Raw genomic sequence first — 22,280 nt, 5'->3', positions numbered from 1 at the left:
TGCTAAGCAGGACAGTCATCGGGGGCCTGATAAATGTGCTAGGCCGGGCAGTAGTTTGAGGACACCTGCTCTACAAAGTACATTTTAAAATACATTACCTCTTTGAGTAATTAAGGTATTATTATCCAAAATCTTTCTTTTAACAGATCTTCAGGGATTTAGTTCAAGAGAAATCGAGTGATTGGCTCAAGGTCACACAGCTTGTGTGAAGAAAGCTGGCTCTTTCCACACCACTAATCTGTGATGCCTCTAAACATATGCCAAAATTAGAGTAACTTCTTTTTTCTCCAATAGAAAGATGTTTCAAACTGATTCAGTGTGTGTGGTCAGCTATGATGTTCAAGTTTTTCTTTTCCTGTGATACGTGTGCCCAACAGCGATGTGTTAGAAAAAGGACTGTTTGGGAAACTTAAATTTCAGTTCCAGCTCCAATCTATGAGACATTAGGAAGGTTACCTCAACTATATAGCTTTCCTCAACTATATAACAAGGAGATTATCTGTCTGGAGGTGGGTGAGATGGACAACCCTCCAGCCTCCACTAAAAAAATTATTTAGGGAACTGTAGGGCTTTCCCTGGACACCAGCAGAAATTGAGCTATAAATCCTTAACCCTTCCAACTTTCGCAGTTATGATCCCAAGGCAATCTTTTTCTGTATTCAATATTTGTTAGCTGTCTTTATTCTTCAGTTTATCATCTCACATTTGGATCTCAATTTCATCCTTCATTCAAAAATTATTATTGACGGCCTATTACGCACCAAGTACCTTTCAATCCGCTTTCTGTAGTATCCCTCTTCCGAGGGAAAAGTCATTTAGAATTTTGCCCATATTTTTCCAACTTGGGAGTCGAAAGCATTCGCAGCTACGGTAAATCTCGTTATTTATAAACACGCCGGTTCTCCTCCATCCTTCTCTCCACCAACCCCATTTCAAGGTTGGTCCCCATAGGCGGACAGACGGAAATGGATTTCTCTTAGGGAAAACCCTCCAACCCTCCTCCACCTAACGGTGGCTCCATCAACACGCTGGTTTCCTAGCTGCTCGATGGGAATTCGGGTGGGATGTTTTCCAAAGTTTGAGTGGATTCCACCACACATTCCTCCACCTCGGAAAGGCATAACCGGCCCGGCGTGGCACCTCTACAAGGACGCACGTAGGTCGCGGGGCCGCATCTCCTGTCCTCAGCGGGCGGTTGCTAATTGATTTAAGACTCTCCCCCAGCCGCTAGGTGACCCAGGCAGGCGGAAACTTCCTCGCTTCCCCTGTGAACACAGACGCAACATCTGCCCTTTTTCACTCGGCAGGAACTTCCCCCGGCCTCGGCTTTCACTCCGAAATAACCCAGCCGGCTCTTGGCACGCTCCCGCCGTCCTCTGTCCGCAGCCGCGCGCCCGGCCCCGCGGCGCGTGTCCTCCCGGGCAGCCCGCTCCCCGGCCCGCGTGCCCTTCAGCGGGTCCCTCAGCCAGACAGCCGCGGAGCGGAGCAGGGAGCGCGCCGGCGGCCGGAGGACGTGCGCGAGACGCACGGCCCCGCGCCGAGCGCCGGAAGCCGCTGGGCTCGGGCCTCGCGCGTCGCGCGCGCCGCCTCCTCCCCCTGCGCCCGCCGTCGCGGCCTCGCGCGCGCGCACTGACGCGCCGCCGCCGCCGCCGCCGCGGCTGCTGCTCCGGCTGCTGCAGGGGGCGGCGCTGGCTGGCGGCTGCGCTCGCTCCAGTCGGCGAGCGGAGCAGCGAGCGAGCGTGTGTGTGTTTTTTAAAGATGGCCGGAGCGGCGGCGGCGGTGGCCGCGGGAGCAGCAGCTGGAGCTGCCGCGGCAGCCGTGTCGGTGGCGGCTCCGGGCCGGGCCTCGGCGCCCCCGCCGCCCCCGCCCGTGTACTGTGTGTGCCGGCAGCCGTACGACGTGAACCGCTTCATGATCGAGTGCGATATCTGCAAGGACTGGTTCCACGGCAGGTAAATAAACCCCTTCCAGCCCCGCCGCCGCCGGCCACCGACCAACCGCCGCCGGCCGGTCGGCCGGCCGCCGGTCCGCACCTCCCTCTGGTCCGGCCGCCGCCCCGCGTCCAGTGCCCAGGGGGCCCCCGGCGCGAAGCCCCCGGGCCGGGCAGCGGGGCGCGCGGGGCCCCGGGCTCGCCGAGCGCCGGGCGGGCTGCCGAGGGGAGCGGATGAGCTCGCCCGGCCCGGGCGAAGAGTCGCCACAACAATCAGGAACAAAGGGGGCCGGCGGAGAAGTTGGCAGGGGGAGCCGGGGGTGAGGGGACGCGGCCGGGAGGACGCGGCGGGGGCGGCGGACAGAGCGCTGGCCCGGTCCTCAGCCCCTCGCCCGGCCGCCGCCCGCCCCGCCCCGCGGCGCCCGGGGCTCCGGCCCGGAGTCGCCGCCCGGCCCGCCGCCCCGCGGCTCTGTCCGGCCGGCCGCCGCGCCTTCCTTCCTTCCGGGCGGCGACGGGCTCGCTCCGACCCCGCGTCTCCCCCCGCCGCGGGTCCTCGTCGCGCCCCCTTCCCAGTCTTTATCAAACTTCCTCGGCCGGTGGGACGGGGGCGGCGGTGGGCCTGGGACGCGGCGGGTCCGGGAGGCGACCGCGCCAGCTAGCTCGGCGGGGCTCCGCGGAGTAAACAGAGCAACAGATGAGGCACTCTCTCGGGGACTTGAAAGGTGTCGGGGGGAGTTGGGGCCCGGGCCCCGGCGGGCGGCAGGTTGCCTCGGGTCGTGGCCCACACCCTCAACACACCCCCTGCTCCCCGGGGGTGGGGCGGATGGAGTGGGCGGCGGGGGCCCGAAGGGACTGCTTCTCCTCAGACCCCCTGCGTCGCCCTCGCGCCGCGGCTCAAACTTTACTTAGAGTGCAGTTGCCGTCGCCCGAGGGCCGGCGACAGCGGGCGGCCGGCGGCAGTGCCCGGGGGCCGGTGAACTTGAGTGGGCCAGGCGGGCGCTTTGGGGCCGGCTGGCGGCGGCGGCGGACGTTGCCCTCTGATTCAGCCGCCGCTGCGCTCCGGGTTTGACGTTTGAGGGAGCTCGGGCCGCCTCCGCAGCCAGGCCGCCGACTCGTGTGTTTTGTAATCAAAGTGTGAGGCTAATAAAGGGCGGCGCCACAGCCTCTTGACTCCGGCGTGGGAGGGATTCGCAGGCATTTAAACAAAGAAACTAGTTGGGGTTGGGCTCCCAAAGTCCTTATTTGGGTGTTGTGGCAAAGCCTGCGGTCACATTTAGGTGAAGCAGGTTTCCCGGGTCCCGTTTGGTGTTGTATCTTGGCGACAGCACGCTCACGAGTAATAGCAGATATGGTGACTGTGATTGTAGGAAGTGTCTTTTGATTGACAGCAGGACATTTAAATACAGCCTCCACTTTCCCCCTCCCCAATTTTACAGAAATACTACACGACCAGGCCAGATGTCTTAGTCTCCCTCTACTGGTCCAGGGAGAGAAAACCATTTAAGTGACAGTGTTCTTTTCAGTGTTTAGTGCTAGGTTTTACTTAATTTTTAAGTACAGTTAGTTTTACTTAATTAGTTTTCTGGTTAGACAAATCTGACAACATAAAACAAGATAGAACACATTATCACTTTAAAAGAAGGGCTGCGTACTCGTTTTGTATATAGATAATCTTTAGCAGTCTGGTATCACATATACTAGACTCGAGTATATAATTGGGGAATATTATATTTTTGCCACTTGTAATTAAGAATAAATTATCCAGAGTTCTTTTTTATTACTTCAGACTGGTGTTTTTCTGTATTTTGATTACATATAAAAGTGAAATTTGAAGATGCCAAATTTTTCCAGTTCTATTTTCTACATCCTCTGTTCCCGTAACATATTCTAAGCAACCAGAATAGAGATTATCCAAAAAATTTAGGTTCTAGTTAGACTAAAATCAGAATCTCTGGTGATTATGTAAATGCTTATTTTTTCAAAGAACTATTTCATGAAATTGAGTTGAGGCGTTTTAAGCTGCATAAGAAATTTGTCCCATTATGCAATGTAGAGATTTGATAGGTTAGTAAATTTTAGACTAGAATTTTATTTATCTTAATTTAGGTAACTTAACACTATAACCATGAAAAGTCTCAGGTATTTTATGGAGACTTTTGCAATACATTTAAGTATTAATTTGTAAACAGGAGCAGTTGGGGAGGAACTAAAGAGGACATGGGGAAGGAAGGAGAGCAAGGCCAAAACAAGTATGCTGTCCCTGCTTTGTCACATAAATTTTTGTAACTTTCGTTATCTATGGAGGTGACTCTAAAATAAGTCCTTTTGACCATCAATTCTTGAGACTTTAATGTGGTTCAGAGGTCAGAAGTTAGAAAATTTAGCGATAATGGTCTGCAGTATCTTTTTAGTAAATTTAGGGGTCTATATGTTTTTCCTTTGATGAATATTTAATGTTCATTGTACCATGAAAAGAGTGATTATTTTTTTGAGCCCAGCAAAGTGAATCTTATGTATTAATTATTAAGCAAGTATTATTTACTTCCATGAGAATTGGCCCCTAAAGGACTAAGTTGTATCTTCAATCCCCATACTCCTCCACTTTCCTTTGGTTTCCAGAAGTGATCCATCTGCAGAGGAGCAAGGGGGAGTAGGAGGTTGGATCCAGAGAATTACCTTTGCCTGGATAATTTCTTGATAACATTTATTTGTTCAAGTAGAAGAACTTTTTAAATTCTGGAAATCATGTAAATTTTAGTTTACTCTGCCTAGAGTTCCTGACCTTAAGGAAATCTGAAACATTGTTGCCCTAATTTTTTCTGATGAAAAAGGAAGCCTGTCCTTTATGCTTCTCAGTCAGGTGGCAGGGTGGGTGGAACCAACTTCTTCCAGGTCAGAGGCTGTTAAATTTTGGCTCCATCCTGGGTATTCAGGGATTCCCATCCCTCAATCTGGCTAAGTCTTTTTGCAAGTGAGAGGAGAAAAGAACACTTGCTAGCCTGGGTCATAATGTATAATTGATACTCTAGGGGCATTGAGTTGAGGAATTAACAGGATTTTCTTGGGGAGGTTCCTTCCCACCTAGAGATGGAGTTCCCCCTCTCTTGAGTTCTCAGTGGAAGTAAGACAATGTGGAACTTTCCTGATAATGCCCACCACCCACTCTCTAGCTAGATGTCTTTCTGTAGTACTTTTATATCATCCTATGCAAAACTGCATCATTTCCCTAATTAAATTGTATTAGAGTGTTGTCTTCCCATTATAATGTAAACACCTTTGTTTATTAGTCTTTAATCACATATTCTTTTTGGTTGATAACAATAAATTATAGAAAAATTGGAAAGTGCAGAACAGTATAAAGAATATGAAAATACTCATGTCTTCCAGAGATCACCACTGTTTTAACATTTGAGTTATATGTATATCATTTTTTTTTTGAGGCAGAGTCTCACTCTGTTGCCCGGGCTAGAGTGCCATGGCATCAGCCTAACTCACGGCAACCTCAAACTCCTGGGCTCAAAAAATCCTCCTGGGCTGGGCGCTGTGGCTCACGCCTGTAATCCTAGCTCTTGGGAGGCCGAGGCAGGCGGATTGCTCAAGGTCAGGAGTTCAAAACCAGCCTGAGCAAGAGCGAGACCCCGTCTCTACTATAAATAGAAAGAAATTAATTGGCCAACTGATATATATAGAAAAAATTAGCCGGGCATGGTGGCGCATGCCTGTAGTCCCAGCTACTCGGGAGGCTGAGGCAGAAGGATCACTCGAGCCCAGGAGTTTGAGGTTGCTGTGAGCTAGGCTGATGCCACGGCACTCACTTTAGCCTGGACAACAAAGCGAGACTCTGTCTCAAAAAAAAAAAAAAAAAAAATCCTCCTGCCTCAGCTTCCCGAGTAGCTGGGACTACAGGCATGCACCACCATGCCCAGCTAATGTTTTTTCTCTATATATTTTTAGTTGTCCAGCTAATTTCTTTGTATTTTTAGTAGAGACAGCGTCTTTTTCTTGCTCAGACTGTTGTTGAACTCCTGAGCTCAAACAATCCACCCTCCTCGGCCTCCCAGAGTACTAGGATTGCAGGTGTGAGCCACCACGCCAGGCCTATATATCCTTTTTGAAAAATAGGAATTTATTTTATGCTTTCTACTGTTAACCTTTTTTCATTAATATGTACTTTTTCCTATATCTTTAATGTTGTTTAAAAACATTTTTAGTGACTGTATAGTGTTTAATTCCACAGAAGTACAATATATTTGAAAATCATTCCCCTGTTGTTAGTTATTTACCTTGTATACCGCTTTTTAAAATATCTGGCTAATAATGACATGATTGACATCTTAAATCATTGTGGGTATCTCTAATTATTTCCTTAGAATAAATCAAATTAGTGAATACATGTAAAACACAAGAACACCTGGCATGTGTGTTCTTATAAGAAATTTCTTTGAATAGGTATTATTGGTCAAAGGATACAGATGTTTTTAAGCTTCTTGTGCCTATTGCCATGTCATCCTCTAGAAAGGTCATTCCAGTTTATATACTAAGATACTATTAACCCCCATTCCCAAACAAGCAGCCAATCTGTAGATAAGTGAATATTCCCACCAGAAGACATGCGGGGAACATTGAAGGCAACATTATTCATTTTGTCGCCAAAGTGGATCAACCTAAATGTCTGTGACAGTACATTGGATAAATTAGTATATTCATAAAAAGGAATACTACTCAGCAATTAAAAAAATTTCCTATTGATGCACACAGCAACATGGCTGAATCTCACGGATTAAGTTGAACAAAAGAAGCTAGACACAAAAGAGTATACTGTTTGATTCCATTTATATGAAATTCAAGTACAGGCATAATTGGGGATAGAAGTCAGAATAGTGTTTACCTTTTTTTGGGTGTGTTAACCAAGAGGGAGTTTCTGAGGTGCAAGACACATTCTATATCTTGATTTTGGGTGGTGGTTACATGAGTGTGTCCAGGTGTAAAGATTTGCTGAGCTGCATTTATACTGAAGTTTTTTAAAAAAACTCTTTATTTTAATGTTTGAAGTGTATTTTAATCACTATAAAATGAAAAGTTTAAACAATTAAAAATTTGCCTATTTGGTAACTGATATATAGTATTTTATAATTTTGTTTCTTGTTTCTGACTTCAATGGGATTGCCTCTTGTGTTTTATCATTAAGTATGATATTGACTTTGGTCAAGAATTTGTAGTATACCAGGTATTGTTCTTGGTGCTAGGAATATAGCAATGAACAAAGTTCTTGCTCTCTTGTAACTTATATTCTACCAGGAGAAGAGAAATAAACAAATAAATGACAAATGAATGGTAAGTGCTGTGAGTCAAAATTAAGTGAGGGGAAAAGAGAGGGGGATAGGGCTGATGGTAATGCTACTTTCATATGGTGTGATAATGAAGGGCCTCAAGGAGACATTTGAGCACAAGTATGTGTAGGAAGAGAAAGCCAGGCCAAAGGAAAAAGAAGTATATCCTAAGGCTGAAGCATGTTTGTCATGTTCTATTAAGAGCAAAACATGCATGTGGAGTGAAGTGGGCCAGGTCATTGTTGGATCTTGTGGGCCAGGGTTAGTATTTTGGATTTTAGTCTGAGAAGATGGTTTGCTTTGAAGTGGATGAGTAAACGAGTTGATGAGTTGACGTAATCTTTAGAAAGATTGTTCTGGCTGCTGTATGGAGATGGACTGGAGGAAGGCAAAGGTGAGACCCAGGAGGTCAGCAAGAAGGCTATTGTAATAATCCAGGTGACAGAGGATTTTAAATTTTCTAGTCAGTTTGGGTAATTTACAAATGTCTTATATTAATTTCTGTTCCTGAAGCTTGAGTCAATGAACAGCTTAGTTCATGGAGATAGAAGAATTTTACCTAGAATAATACTGTTGGATGGGAATTTCTCAGGTACTTGTTCTACAGAGCCTGAGGAACTCTGGAACATTTATTGAATGTTTTGCTGAGTGCCCTGCACTCTTCTTAATTACATTAGATATTTATTAACTCATCTGATTCTCACAGTCACCTTGTTGTATAAATGCTATTATTATCATCCCATTTTACAGATGAGGAATCTGAGGGCTGGAGAGTTCAGTAACTTTCCAAGGGTTGAAAAGCTAGAAGTTGAGAGAGCTAGTATTTGAACTCAGGTAGCTAAATCAAGGCTCATGTTGTCAGCGGGTAGGTTGGTACTGGGTCTCCTTTTCGTCCTTAGCTACAGCCAGCCTCAGGAAGAAGATTAGATTTGAGTTGTTTGTCTCTATCTTGGCAGTGCATAGATGAACAGAGGTGACAGGGTTCCATAGAAAGATGCCCATAAACATCTGTTTTTGTTATTTATTAAAATTATTTTCTTTAGTATATGCAAAAATTATTATAACTGTTTTAGTGATAGAATGCATAAAATATTTACTTGAAAAGTTTTATAATTTAACTCTGCTTTCATCCTTGTTATAGATGAATTTCTTATTGGAGTATATTTTATTTTTTAAAATTGTTAGGGATTAGAATTATTTAAAAAATTTGTTTTTTCACTTGGCAAAGTAGTTAAAAAATAATAGAATGAAAACAAAAAAATTGTAAAGAAAAGAAAAAAACAAAAATTTGTTTTATATACAGTTCCTCTTCATGACTAAGTCTGTTGGTGTTGTAATATAAACTTATTAGCTGAACATTTATCTTTCCATAAGAAAACAAAAAACCTTCTATTGAACTTCTTCATTTTTTTTTGATGCAACAGCTTGTCATAGAATATGAGTATTTATGTGTTTTACTTATAAAAGTTTTATACATTGATACTCCATTTTGGCTATTGACCAAAATATGTCATGATATGGGAGGCTTATCTCAGGCTACTTGGAGTTATGGGACATAGTTTTCTCATCAAGCTTTTTTTAAACCATGAGTTTGGGGCAGATTTCTACTTGGTATACTCCCATATCCTGTATTTTTAGGTATGAAATTTGGTTTTCTAGGCCAGGCGTGGTGGCTCACACCTGTAATTCGAGCACTCTGGGAGGCTGAGGTGGGAGGATTGCTCAAGGTCAGGAGTTCGAAACACCCACCCTGAGCAAAAGCGAGACCCCATCTCTATTAAAAATAGAAAGAAATTAATTGGCCAACTAAAAAATATACAGAAAAAATTAGCCAGGCATGGTGGTACATGCCTGTAGTCCCAGCTACTTGGGAGGCTGAGGCAGGAGGATTGCTTGAGCCCAGGAGTTTGAGGTTGCTGTGAGCTAGGCTGATGCCATGGCACTCTAGCCCGGGCAACAGAGTGAGTCTCTGTCTCAAAAAAAAAAAAAAAAAGAAATTTATTTTTCTGGTCATCCAAAGGAAGGAATGCTTTTATTTTTGAAGATTTGAAGTGGAAGCTCATGAGTAAGAATAAAACAGGCATACAAGTATTTTATTATAAAGCAAGCCTTGGTTGATTTGAGCAACTTAAATTCCAAGATAATTTGCACAGTTTTTGAACAGCTGGCCAGTGCTGATCTTACAGCTGCTACCACGGTTTTGGTTCTTTTGGAAGTTACATTTATTACTGTAGTGATAACTTTCCATTCATAAAAATACTACATTTCCCGATAATTATAGTGTGAATTAAAGACATATAACACTAAACTGAGACTTTCTTCTTAACATAATGAGGATTTCTTGTATGATTTTCATGTATATTTGTGTGAGTCCTGGTTCCTTTTTATTGGTTTAAAAACCAAGATCTGGCGCCAGGCGCAGTGACTCACCAATCCTAGCACTTTGGGGGCCCTAGGTGGGAGGATTGTTGAGACCATGAGTTTGAGACCAGCCTGAGCAAGAACAAGACCCTGTCTTTACAAAAAATAGAAAAATTAGCTGGGTGCATGGCGTGTGTTTGTACTCACAGCCACTTGGGATCCTGAGGCAGGAAGATTGCTTGAGCCCAGGAGTTTAAGGTTGCAGTGAGCTATGATGATGCCACTGCACTCTAGCCTGGGTGATGGAGTGAGACTCTGTTTCAAAAAACAAAAACAAAAAAACCTCAAGGTCTGGCATTAGGTGGGCTCATTGCTTCTAGGCTTTCTTGGTAGACAGAGACATATATTAATGGCACACAAGCATGCATATCTGTATTTGTTTCTGTATCTGTGTTAAAAGCAGTGTGTTCTCATAATGATACCTTTGATTCTAATCCAACACCACAGGGTTCATTTTAGTCTTCCCCTTTACTTACTTGTAACCTTTTTTTCCCCAACAATGAGAAAGCTAGCTTTCATTATCTACAACGTATTTATCTATTTGTGCAATTCTAGTGTATACATAAAGTAGTCCTAGAATTGGTAATCTATACCCTTATGAGAAACAGATTTGCTAGGTAGCTTACAGTATTTGTGTATACAGTAGCTCTCTTTTGTCCTTAGCCTTATAATATCTAGTCACAAACTTTGTTTTCCAGAGTTACTTAGGTCAATTCTTTTCTCCCCTGCTTCAGTGTTAAGTCATTTATTAGTAATATAGTCAGGTTTATTTGTTACTGTTTGTATTTCATTTGGATTCTTCCTCTATTCTGGTTGTTTTTAACTGTTGGTTTATTTTTTGGATGTGTAAAACATTACTATGGTTCTAAGAAGTCAGATGAAAAGATAATACTTAGAAATGTCACTCCCTCTTTATCCCTCCTGTGACTTTCCCATTTCTACCTTCTTTCCACATCTTTTCCACCCACTCTTTGTATGTAATCAACCTTAGTTTCTGGTTTATCCTTTCTGTGTGTATGTGGTGGTGGGGGGCTGGTTTGAGCAGATGCATCTGTATTTTCTTATATCTAATTTCTTTACATAAAAGGTAGTATATTATAAATACTCTTGCCCTTTGCTTTTTTCACTTAACAGTATATACTGGAAATCACTCCATGTAAGTTTATAGAGATCTTTCTTACTCTTTCTTTTTAACTGCTATATAGTATTCTTTTGTGTGGATGTAGTTTTATTCAGCTACTCTCTTGTGTGTGGGCCCTTGAGTTGTTTACAGTACTTTGCAAGTACAAACACTGCTGCAACGAATAACCTTGTGCATATGTATTCTCATATTGTTGGAGGTATATCTTCAGGTTAGATTGCTAAAAGTGGTATTACTTGGTCAAAAGATAAATGCATAAGTTGCTGTATTAGGATTACTGGATTCCCCTCTAGAATGGTTGGGCAAATTGTCATTCCCACCAGCAGTCTATGAGCATGCCTCTTTTTCCACACCCTTGCCATCAGGGTTTGTAGTCATGTTTTTAATCTTTGTCAATCAGATAAATGAAAATGGTATCTGTTTTAATCTCCATATCTCTAATTATAGATGAGTTCGAACAACTTTTTGTTTTAGGACCATTTTCTTTCTTTCTTTTGAGATTATGTTACATTTTTTTTCTGATTCTATCAAGCTTTTGGTCCTTTGTCCCACAATTTTTAAGAGCTCTTTACATATTAGGGATATCAGCACTTTGTAGCATATGTATAAATAGTCTCTCCCAGTTTTTAGTTGTCTTTTGGTTTTGTTTATGGTGATGTTTTTTGCTGTGCAACAAATTTTAAACAAATACTAATATAGTCATCCCTTTCTTTTTTTGGCTTTGGATTTTGAGTCATAATTGGAAATTTTTTCTCTACTCCAAGATAAAGAGGATTTTACCTGTGTTTTTATTTTTAAAATTTAGATCCCTAATCCATTTGGATTTTATTCTTGTATATAGTGTAAAATAGGAATATACTTTAATACAATGACTAACAATTCCCAGCACTATTTATTAAAATGTCCATATTTTCCCAGAGACTTTGGATGCCAGAACACACACACACACACACACACGCGCGCGCGCGCATGTGTGTATGTGTATATATATATATGCTGAAAATTCCATTTATATTTGGGTCCTTTTCTATGCTTTCTATTCTGTTCTACTGATTGTTTGTCCTTTCATGTACCAGTACCACATCGTTTTAATGATAGAGGATTTTATAGTATGTTTTTAGGTCTGGTAAGGCTAGTCTTGTTCTTGGAGTTAAGTGAGTTAAGTGTTTGTTTTCAGTGTTTTTCTGGCTATTCTTGAAGATTGATTTTTCAAATGAACTTTAGTATCAACTTGTCTAATATCATTAAAAAGCTTATTGATATTTTTATTGGGATTATATTAAATTTTTGAGAACTGGCATTTTTACAATGTTGAATCATTCTCCCCAAGAACAGTACTACCTCTTTATTTATATCTACTTTTTTGTCTTTCATGTATTTCTTCTTGTGTAGTTTTTTTGTTTTTTATTTTATTAAAAAATTTGTTTTTTAACTTGGAAAAAGTAAGGTAGAAGTTTGTGTTTTAGAGGCAGGGTCTCTCTATGTTGCCCAGGCTGGTCTCAAACTCCTGGGCTCAAGGGATCCTTCCCCCTCAGCCTCCCTAGTAGCTGGGACTGCAGGTGTGTACCACCATGCCAAGCTTTGGGTATTATTGTAAATGGGATTTTCTCTACCATTTGTTTGCTATTGGTTATTATTTGTATATATGAAGACTATTGATTTTTTTTTTTTTTTTTTTTTGAGACAGAGTCTAGCTTTGTTGCCCAGGCTAGAGTGAGTGCCATGGCGTCAGCCTAGCTCACAGCAACCTCAAACTCCTGGGCTCAAGCAATCCTACTGCCTCAACCTCCTGAGTAGCTGGGACTACAGGCATGCGCCACCATACTCGGCTGATTTTTTCTATATATATTAGTTGGCCAATTAATTTTCTTTCTATATAGAGACGGTGTCTTGCTCTTGCTCAGGCTGGTTTTGAACTCCTGACCTCCAGCAATCCGCCAGCCTCAGCCTCCCAGACTGCTAGGATTACAGGCGTGAGTCACCACGCCTGGCTAGGACTATTGATTTTTTAATGTGGCTTTTATATCCTGCCACCTTGCTGGAAAAATTTTTTGAGTTAATTATGTCATCAACTCCCTAGAGGTTCATATCATATGCACGTAGAAATAGTTTTACTACTTCTTTAACCATTCTTATACCTCTGATTGATATCTCTTATATAATTACACAGGCTTATACCACTACTACCGTGTTGAATAGTAGCAAATAGTGAGTATGCTTGCTATGTTTCTGATCTTAGTGGAAATGCCTGTATTGTTCCTTCATTAAAGAAGATACTGGCTTTAGGACTAATTTATTATATTAAGAAAGTACTCCTCAATCCCCACTCCCTCTTTTTTTTTTTAGTATTTTTATCATGAATGAATGTTGAATTTTGTCTCAAGACTTCTTTAGCATCTGTGGAGAAAACCATATGGTTTTTTTCCTTAGATCTATTAATATGCATATATAGTAGAAACATATCTGCGGGAGATTGTTCTAAGACACCCAGTGGATGCCAGAAACCACAGATAGTACCAAACCCTATATATACTATGTTTTTTCCTATGTACATATACCTGTCATAAAGTTTAATTTATAAATGAGTCACAGAGATTAACAACAATAATAATAGAACAGTTATAACAGACTGTAATAAAAGTTATCATACATTGTGACTATAACTTGCAGTTTGAGTACAACAGCAAAACTAGTACAGATTTGTTTTTCTTTCTTCACAATTTTATAGTCAGGAGATTTTTTCTTACTGTAGATCTCAGCAACCTCAACATACTGTTTTTTCCCCGTAAGTTGAGAACTTTTACATTTTCATGAAAAGGAAGTACTTTATGGCTTCTCTTTGGTATATCCAGATTGCTAGTATCATGCCAGCATCACTGCTCTTGCTCTTTGGGATCATTATTAAGTAAAATGAGGGTTATTTGAACACAGACACTGTGATCCACGACAGTTGATCTGAAAGCTGAGCTGGCTACTGAGTGACTAAAGGGCAGGTAGTGTAGACAGTGTAGGTAGATACACTGGACAAAGGGATGATTCACATCTGGGGCATCCAAGGCAGGACGAAGCAGGACAGTGTGAGATTTTATCACTCAGAATGGCATGCAATTTAAAACTTAAGAGTTGTTTTATTTTTGGAATTTTCCATTTAATATTTTTGGACCTTGGCTAACCGCTATAACTGAAACCCCAGAAAATGAAACCATAGATAAGGGGAGACTACCGGAACATCTTTTTGGTGTAGTTTATCATTAGCTTCTGTGAAGAACAGCCTCAGGGAAAGATAGCCTTAACTACTTGGTTTACTATTGGATATTTAAGTCATATCTTGATGATGCTTTGTACCTAAATTTAAAAATATTATTCTGTATCTAAATTTTAAAAAAATACCGCTGCCTTTGGTAGTTTTTTGAACAAAACAAAATTGACAAATATAAATGACATAGAGGAACAAAGAAACACTAAGAAAGTAAATGAATTAAGAGTATTTAAAGCATTGAGGACCCAGGAATTTGCCTCAAGCAGCATTTTCTAACCTGTATTTTGTGAACTCCAGGGGTTTAAGGTTTCCTTGGGAGTTCACTTTTTTTTTTTTTTTTTTTTTTTTTTTTGAGACAGAGTCTCGCTTTGTTGTCCAGGCTAGAGTGAGTGCCATGGCGTCAGCCTAGCTCACAGCAACCTCAAACTCCTGGGCTCAAGCGATCCTCCTGCCTCAGCCTCCCGAGTAGCTGGGACTACAGGCATGCGCCACCATGCCCGGCTAATTTTTTATATACATATCAGTTGGCCAATTAATTTCTTTCTATTTATAGTAGAGACTGGGTCTCGCTCTTGCTCAGGCTGGTTTTGAACTCCTGACCTTGAGCAATCCGGCCCGCCTCGGCCTCCCAGAGAGCTAGGATTACAGGCGTGAGCCACCGCGCCCGGCCTGGGAGTTCACTTTTTAAAATTTGTCCTTTAAATTAAAAGACAGTGATTATTTTCCTCTTAAAATGGATTAGTCTGAGTGCCTTTGAATGTATATGAGCAAGCATACAGGGGATGGTTGGTGGAAACCAGTTGAATGTTCTCAAGATTCAGTCATCTGGTTGGTTTATCATTTAGCTGAATACTGCTAGCCACTGTGGTTTTCTTGACTTTAATTTTTTTTTTTAAGAGAGAAGATCAAATATGCAAAAGGAGATAGTATAATGTGCTTTCAGGTATCCATCGCTTTGCTTCAGTAATTATCAGTTCCTTGCCAGTCTTGTTTCATTTACTCCCCCCTACCTGGTATTATTTTGGAGCAAATTCCTAACGTCATATCATTATATCCATGAATATTTCAGCATGTATACCTGAACAATAAAGCCTCGATTAAAAAAAAACCCTACCTTTATTAGGGTTAACTAAAAATAGTTCACAATTCCTTAATATTATCAAATATCTAGTGTTTAAATTTCCAGTTGTCTCATAAATTTTTTTCACTGTATGTTTGAATCAAGATCCACATAAGGTCCATACATTGTGATTAGTTGCTACATCATGTAAGTTTCTTAATGTATAGTGGTGGTTCTCAACAAGATGGGATTTTGCATCCCAGGGGACACTTGGCAATGTCTAGAGACATTTTTGATTTGGGACAGGAAGGTGGTTGCTACTGGCATCTAGTATGTAGAGGGCAGGGATGCTGCTAAACATCTGCCCTAGATAGCCTCCACCAGAAAGAATGATCTATTCCAAAATATCAGTAGTGCTGCTGTTGAGAAACTTTGATCCTTTTCCTCTCAGGTCTCCCTTTTTCCCCCTTGCAAGCTCTTTGTTGCAGGAAGTGGCTATTTATCCTATAAAATTTTCCACATTCTGGATTTTGCAGATTACATCCCTACAGTGTCTTTTAACATGTTCCTCTCTTTTGTGTATATTGGTTGGATCTAGGGAAGCTTCATCAGATTCAGGCTTTCCCCCCCCAAGAATATTTCATAGGTAGGTGATATGATTTTATATCAGGAGGCTAATCAGGAGGCATAAAATATCTGTTTCCCTTTTTTCATGTTTGCAGCCATTGATCAATGCCAATATCCGCCGTTAGCAGTTGCCAAATGATATTTTAATTATAAAACTCCTTCATTTATTAGCTGAAGTACTTCTGTAAAGAGAAAATTTTCCTTCTTCTACTCTTTCATTTCCTAGTTGTACAGTTTGTATAGGAGAGGCAAAATTTAATGCTTGATCCTTTCCCATTATCACTTTTGTAAAATCAGTGGGCCCATTAGCAACCTCTATTGATTATTATTTAAGGGATAATAACTATTATTAGAGAAATACAATTTAATATATAATATTAAGCAATACAGAGAAGTAAAAAGATGAGTACAAAAAAGGATCCAGGTCTCCTTTGACCACGTAACCTGTCATTAAAAAAAATAAAACAAAACAAAAAAGATCTGGTAAGAAATTAAAGCAATACAGAGCCCTAAAAAAAAGTGAAAATCTCTTTTCTCCTTTCTATAGTCCCCTTCCACCAACAGTGAACACCATTAACAGTTTTGAGTTTCCATGTAGAAGGAAGGGATCATATTACTATATATGACTCCATATCTTACCCTTTTTTAAATTAAAATATTCTGGAGATGTAGGATAACATTTCATATCATATCAGCATATTTTAATTAAAATATTCTGGAGATGTAGGATAACGTTTCATATAATTCTTTTTAATGGCTTCATAGATTTCCATTCTGTGGATTTACCATAATTTTACTGGTCCTCTGTGAATGGATTCTTCAGCTGGTTTCTCTCTCTAATTTTTCTTACTACTTAACAATGATGCAGGATATGTATTTTTGTGTGTATGTTTATCTTTATTCTTGGTGAGCATTTGGGTATCTTTAAGGTAAGTTTCTAGTATTGTACATTGTGAAATTGTTTTTCTCTGTAGTCAGGTTTTAAAATGTATGTTCTAAAGAGACTGTTGATCAAACATAGGCATAAAGAATACTGATACTGAAAAACAAGTTTGAGCTTAAATATTAATATATCATACAAATTTAAGATTCTTCTTTACTGGAGATGTAAATTGCATTCATCTGATAATTCTAATATATCAAAAATCAATGTTAGAGAAAATACAGTGACATCATATCCAATTTGTATTTTATTATGCAAAAGGGGGGATAAAACACTTTGAGAATGTTTTGTGAGATGCTGAATTTCTCTTCCTTTATAGTTTAGACATGCCATTTTCCTTGAGCAGAAAACACAAGAATTTCAAACATATAATATTGACACCTGTTTATTAGTTAGTGATCATAACAGTTTGACTTCATGTGCGGTAAAATTATGAAATTGCAAAAGCTGGGGAAACCTATACCATTGTAGATGATTTGGTGTTTTTAATGTGCAAAAGCTGTTGTCAGATGAGTATTCACTGTTTCTCAAAGAAACTGAAATGTGGTCCAGTGTGGTCCTTTTGATTTATACTGCATCCCTTGGATTTTGTATTAATAAATACAAAAAGAAAATAAAATGATCCTAGAGATCTGCTTGCAAGTCCTGGTACCAGGACTTTTTTTTTTTTTTTTTTTTTAATCATTAACATGGGTCAGAAAATGAAACAGTTTGTTGAAAACAACAAGGGGGGAAGGGTGTGGGGGGTAAAAACTTACCTGTTGGGTACAGTGAACACTGTTTTGGTGACAGGCACACTAAAACCCCCAACTTAAACCTTATGCAAGGTATCTATGGAACAAAAACAGTTGTACACTCTTAATATTTTGAAGTAAACATAAAAAATAAAAGTATTTTACCCATTTTAAAAAAAAGAAAATGAAACAGTTTTTTAAATTTTGTTTTTAACCTCCACAGAAAAATGAAACAGTTTTGATAGATTTTATTATTATTTATTTATTTATTATTCTGTGTGTGGGGTGGAGGGATAAGGGAAGGATGGATAGCATTTTAATTGATCAAAAAAGTGACAAATTATGGGGCACAGGTATCCTTGAAGCAGAGGCTTTCTGGTCGTTTTTCCATCAGTGGCTTCAGAAACTCTATGTGGTGACACAGGAGCTTTCTCTCCCAAAGCCTGGGTTTGTGGGTTCATGGGATTTTTTTCTTCTCTATGAATTGCCCGAGTGCCTCTGGCACCAGAGTGCCTCACATGTGCTACAATGTAGACATGTGGTCAGTCCTTTTTACTTTACTACTTTTACAAAGTAATCTTGGGGTATAAACTGTATGCAGATTATAGGAATTTCAGTCTTTTTACTTAATTTAACTTTTGCAGGTCTGATTCATATTCCTGTCTTACATTCTTCTTATATCAGTACTTTTTTGTAGGCTAACTTTCTGTGTGCCTGATTCTTGGAGTCACTTGTCACTTTCCTTTTTGTGCTAGCTTGTCTCCTCCTGTCCTTTTCTGTATATCAAAGGAGCAACATTTTCATTAGATTCCGTGGTTACCGGGAGAGCATAGTTCCTTCTCTTTGCTTCAGGACAGCTTTCCTCAGACCTGCTTTTGCAATCATCCAAATGCCAAGTAGGCAGCACTGGACTCCACTCTCCTAATTTTCTGTTGTTTCCTCTACCTTTGTTTGCATCTAGCCTGTGGTAGGAGAGGTCAGATCCCTTGATCTGAACTTGCTTTCTCAGTTTTCTCATTCTTTGAGCCTCTTATTGGAAATGATCGTCCTGTGAAGCTCCAGAGTCCCACACCTCTTTCCCTTAGGATCAACTGTTGGGGCTGCCCATCTCTTCAGGAATATTACCACCTCAGCCCCGGGAATCTATATATAGATGCTTCTCCACTTACAATGCGATTGTCTCCTGACAAGCCCATTGTAAATTTGAAAAATCGTGAATCCATAAATTGGGAATTGTACTGTACTTATGTCTTGCCAGTCTGCAGAATATTTTATTTTTCAGTTTCAACCCTGGCCCCAGGGCTGCTGCTGATACATTCATTAGCTCTAACACTCTGAGAGGTTCTTTGGAGGACAGAATGAAGGAAGACTGTGGTATGATACAAGCTTCTTAGTACTTTAAGATCAAGTGATGTTAAAGCAGGGGTCCTCAAACTTTTTAAACAGGGGGCCAGTTCACTGTCCCTCGGACTGTTGGAGGGCTGTTGGAGAGTGTGGTGCACATTCCACACATGCGCACTGTGGGCCTGGACAAGTTGGCTGCTAAGCAGGACAGGCAGCGACGGCAAAAACATCCGGCGGGCTAGATAAATGTCCTGGGCAAGCCACATGTGGCCCGAGGGCCGTAGTTTGAGGACCCCTGTGTTACAGTATAGGTGACTTTTCTTCCCTTTTCATTCCTTCTTCTCAACCAGATCAAGATTTTTTTATTTCATTTACCACTATCCTATATCAAGCTTTCCTTGGCCACCATCACGGTTAACAACTTTAGATGGATTTAGTTTTTAAAATCTAGTTTTGTCCTAAACAGAGTTATCTGTTAAATCATGTCTGTGATGCTCATGATACATTTTAATATGTATAAGATATATTATTGAAATAAGGAATCTTTTTTTTTCTGAGACAGAGTCTTGCTCTGTTGCCCAGGCTAGAGTGCTGTGGCGTCAGCCTAGCACACAGCAACCTCAAACCCCTGGGCTCCAGAGATCCTCCTGCCTCAGCCTCCCGAGTAGCTGGGACTACAGGCGTGCGCCACCATGCCAAGCTAATTTTTTCTATATATTTTTAGTTGTCCAATTAATTTGTTTCTATTTTTGGTAGAGACGAGCATCTCGCTCTTGCTCAGGCTGGTCTCAAACTCTTGACCTTGAGCCATCTGCCTGCCTTAGCCTCCCAGAGTGCTAGGATTACAGGCGTGAGCCACCACGCCCAGCCGAAATAAGGAATCTTTATTAACTATAACATGTACCTGTAAGATTGTCAGAAGGGTAATGATGATTGACAGAAGAAGAATAACAGAGTGGAAGGGTACAGATTTTTTTTTTTTTAATGCAAGTAAAAGATTAAGGAACTTAACCAATTGAGAATGGCTGTACAAAGTAGGAGGCCCAGCAGAATTTGTCTCATTGGCAGGATAAGCTTCCTTGGCTTTCATGTCTCCGTAAAGGTGCCCTGTTGCCAATGTTAATGCTGACTGGGATCTGGATCCCATCAGGTCAAGCTGTTCTCATGGTGATGAAGGTGCTGGGGTCCTGTTGATTCCTCCTTATTTTGATGGTGACCTTGCCTGCCCCAACAGGTGTGAATAACATGCTTATAACTTCAGGACAGTCCTCGTATTTTTTTTTTTAATGGACCCTTTGGGGGGCAGGCCAGGGGCCCTCACTGCATGGCTTGTTCATTGGCACTGCTTCCTGACAGTCCTCATATTTATGGCAAGGTTGGATGAATTGAACATCAGCTTCTCAGGTGTCTCAGATATGCATAACTCTACACTTCAGTACACCTTGAATTAGATCAATGAAAAGTTACTAAGAAAGTTTGTACATACCCACTATAAAGAAGGAGTTCTTAAATGACTCAAAGTAACATATATTGTTGAAATAAATGATAATTTTTCCCTTTAGAATTTTTTATTCTAATAATTGTTCTTGAAGTGTCAGTGTTAAACATCTTGCATTCAACCATTTATATGTGAGCTACAGTTGCCAGAGTTTGCTCTATTCCATCCATGCTACTGACCAGAAAATAAGAAGAAAAGAAAAAAAAAAGTTTGTTCTAGTATGGAGAGATCTATTTTCAGATTTAGGAAATTTCTGGAAATATAATTTCAAAAAGAAAAGGAAACTGCTAAGTCATATAGATTGTGATCATTGGTGGTCGTTGGAAATTATCTTTAGGTGTATTAGATTCCATCCACTCATCTGTTCAGGGACTGGGCTTTAACAGTTGCCACCCCCCCCATCATTTTCTTATTAGTGTGCAAATTCTTTGCATATATCCTTCATTAAAAAAACAAAACGAAAAAAAAAAAAAAACTTCCTTGATTTGACACCTCTTTTCGACTACAGCCCCATTTCTTTGCTACTTTTATAACAAAATTCATTAAAAGAGTTGTTCATATTTGCTGTCTTTAGTTTTTTGGCTTTTTTCCTGTCTCTTTTTAATTGAGGTCCCATTGTCTCTTTTTCTTTTTTATGAGACAGAGTGTCACTCTGTTGCCTGGGATAGAGTGCCATGGCATCAACCTAGCTCACAGCAATCTCAAACTTCTGGGCTCAGTCGATCCTCCTGCCTCAGCCTCCTGAGTAGCTGGGATATAGTCATGCGCCACCATGCCAGGCTAATTTTTTTCTCTATATATTTTTAGTTGTCCAGCTAATTTCTTTCTATTTTTTTTTTTTTTTTTTAGTAAAGAGGGGGTCTCGCTCTTGCTCAGGCTGGTCTCAAACTCCTGAGCTCAAACAGTCCGCCCGTCTCGGCCTCCCAGAGTGCTAGGATTACAGGTGTGAGCCACCACACCGGCCCCCATTGTCTCTTAAACTCAAGCCAGTCAGGCTTTCATCTTTACCACTTGATTAAAACAGTTCTTGTCAAAGTCACCGGTGAGCTTCACCTTACTTGGCATTTAGGAAATCCCTGTGCTGGTTTTCCTTCTGTGTTGCTACCCCTCATTCTCAGTCCTTATTGCAGTGTCTTCTCACCTTCCTGATCTTTTAATGCTGGGTACCTCAGAGTTCAGTCCTCAATAGTTCTCTTCTTCTAGCACTCATCTGATTTCTTTCATAGCTCTCTCTTCTGAGCTTTAGTCTTCAGTACATAATTACCAACTTCATATCTCCACTTTGATGAGTAGTAGGCATGCCAACCTACTGTATCCAAAATCAAACTCCAGAACTCCCTTCCCAGTCAGACCCGCTCCTCCTGCAGTCTTCTTCATCTCACTTAATGGCAGTCCTTCAAGTTGTTCAGGCCAGAATCTTTGAAGTCATCCTTGATTCCTTTCTCATAATCTGCATTAAATTCTTGGGCCAAATTCTGTTGGGTTACTTCAGAATCTCACCACTTTCATCAGCTTCACCATCACTATCCTTGTATAAGATGGGATTATGACAGTAGCCTTCTAACTGGCTCCCCTCCTTCTTCTCTCTAGACACCAGAATGGTGCTTTTAACATGTAACTTGGGTCATTTTTTTTTTTTTTTTAAGACAGAGTCTCACTCTGTTGCCTGGGCTAGAGTGCCATGGCATCAGCCTGGCTCACAGCAACCTCAAACTCCTGGGCTCAAGCAATCCTCCTGCCTCAGCCTCCCGAGTAGCTGGGATTACAGGCATGCCCGGCTTATTTTTTCTATATATTTTTAGTTGTCCAGCTAATTTCTTTGTATTTTTGGTAGAGATGGGGTTTCTTTGTATTTTTAGTAGAGACCGAGTCTTTCTCTTGCTCAGGCTGGTTTTGAACTCCGGACCTTGAGCTATCCTCCTGCCTCGGCTTCCCAGAGTGCTAGGATTATAGGCGTGAGCCACCGTGCCCTGCTCTAATTTGGCCCTGACTC

General features: G+C 41.0%; 1 protein-coding gene across 1 annotated transcript in view; it reads left to right on the top strand.

Moving 5' to 3' along the window:
* Positions 1–1,627: 1,627 nt before the first annotated feature.
* KDM7A (lysine demethylase 7A) overlaps positions 1,628–22,280 on the top strand; it is a 90,863-nt gene continuing 70,210 nt past the window's right edge. The window contains exon 1 of the mRNA XM_020289701.2: positions 1,628–1,952. Within this exon, the coding sequence (XP_020145290.2) occupies positions 1,759–1,952 (194 nt within the window). The 5' untranslated portion in view covers positions 1,628–1,758. The remainder of the gene's footprint in view (positions 1,953–22,280) is intronic.

The sequence above is a fragment of the Microcebus murinus genome, chromosome 9 (genome assembly GCF_040939455.1).
Source record: "Microcebus murinus isolate Inina chromosome 9, M.murinus_Inina_mat1.0, whole genome shotgun sequence".
NCBI classification, from domain to species: domain Eukaryota; kingdom Metazoa; phylum Chordata; class Mammalia; order Primates; family Cheirogaleidae; genus Microcebus; species Microcebus murinus.
This window is presented reverse-complemented; position numbering and strand designations above follow the sequence as displayed.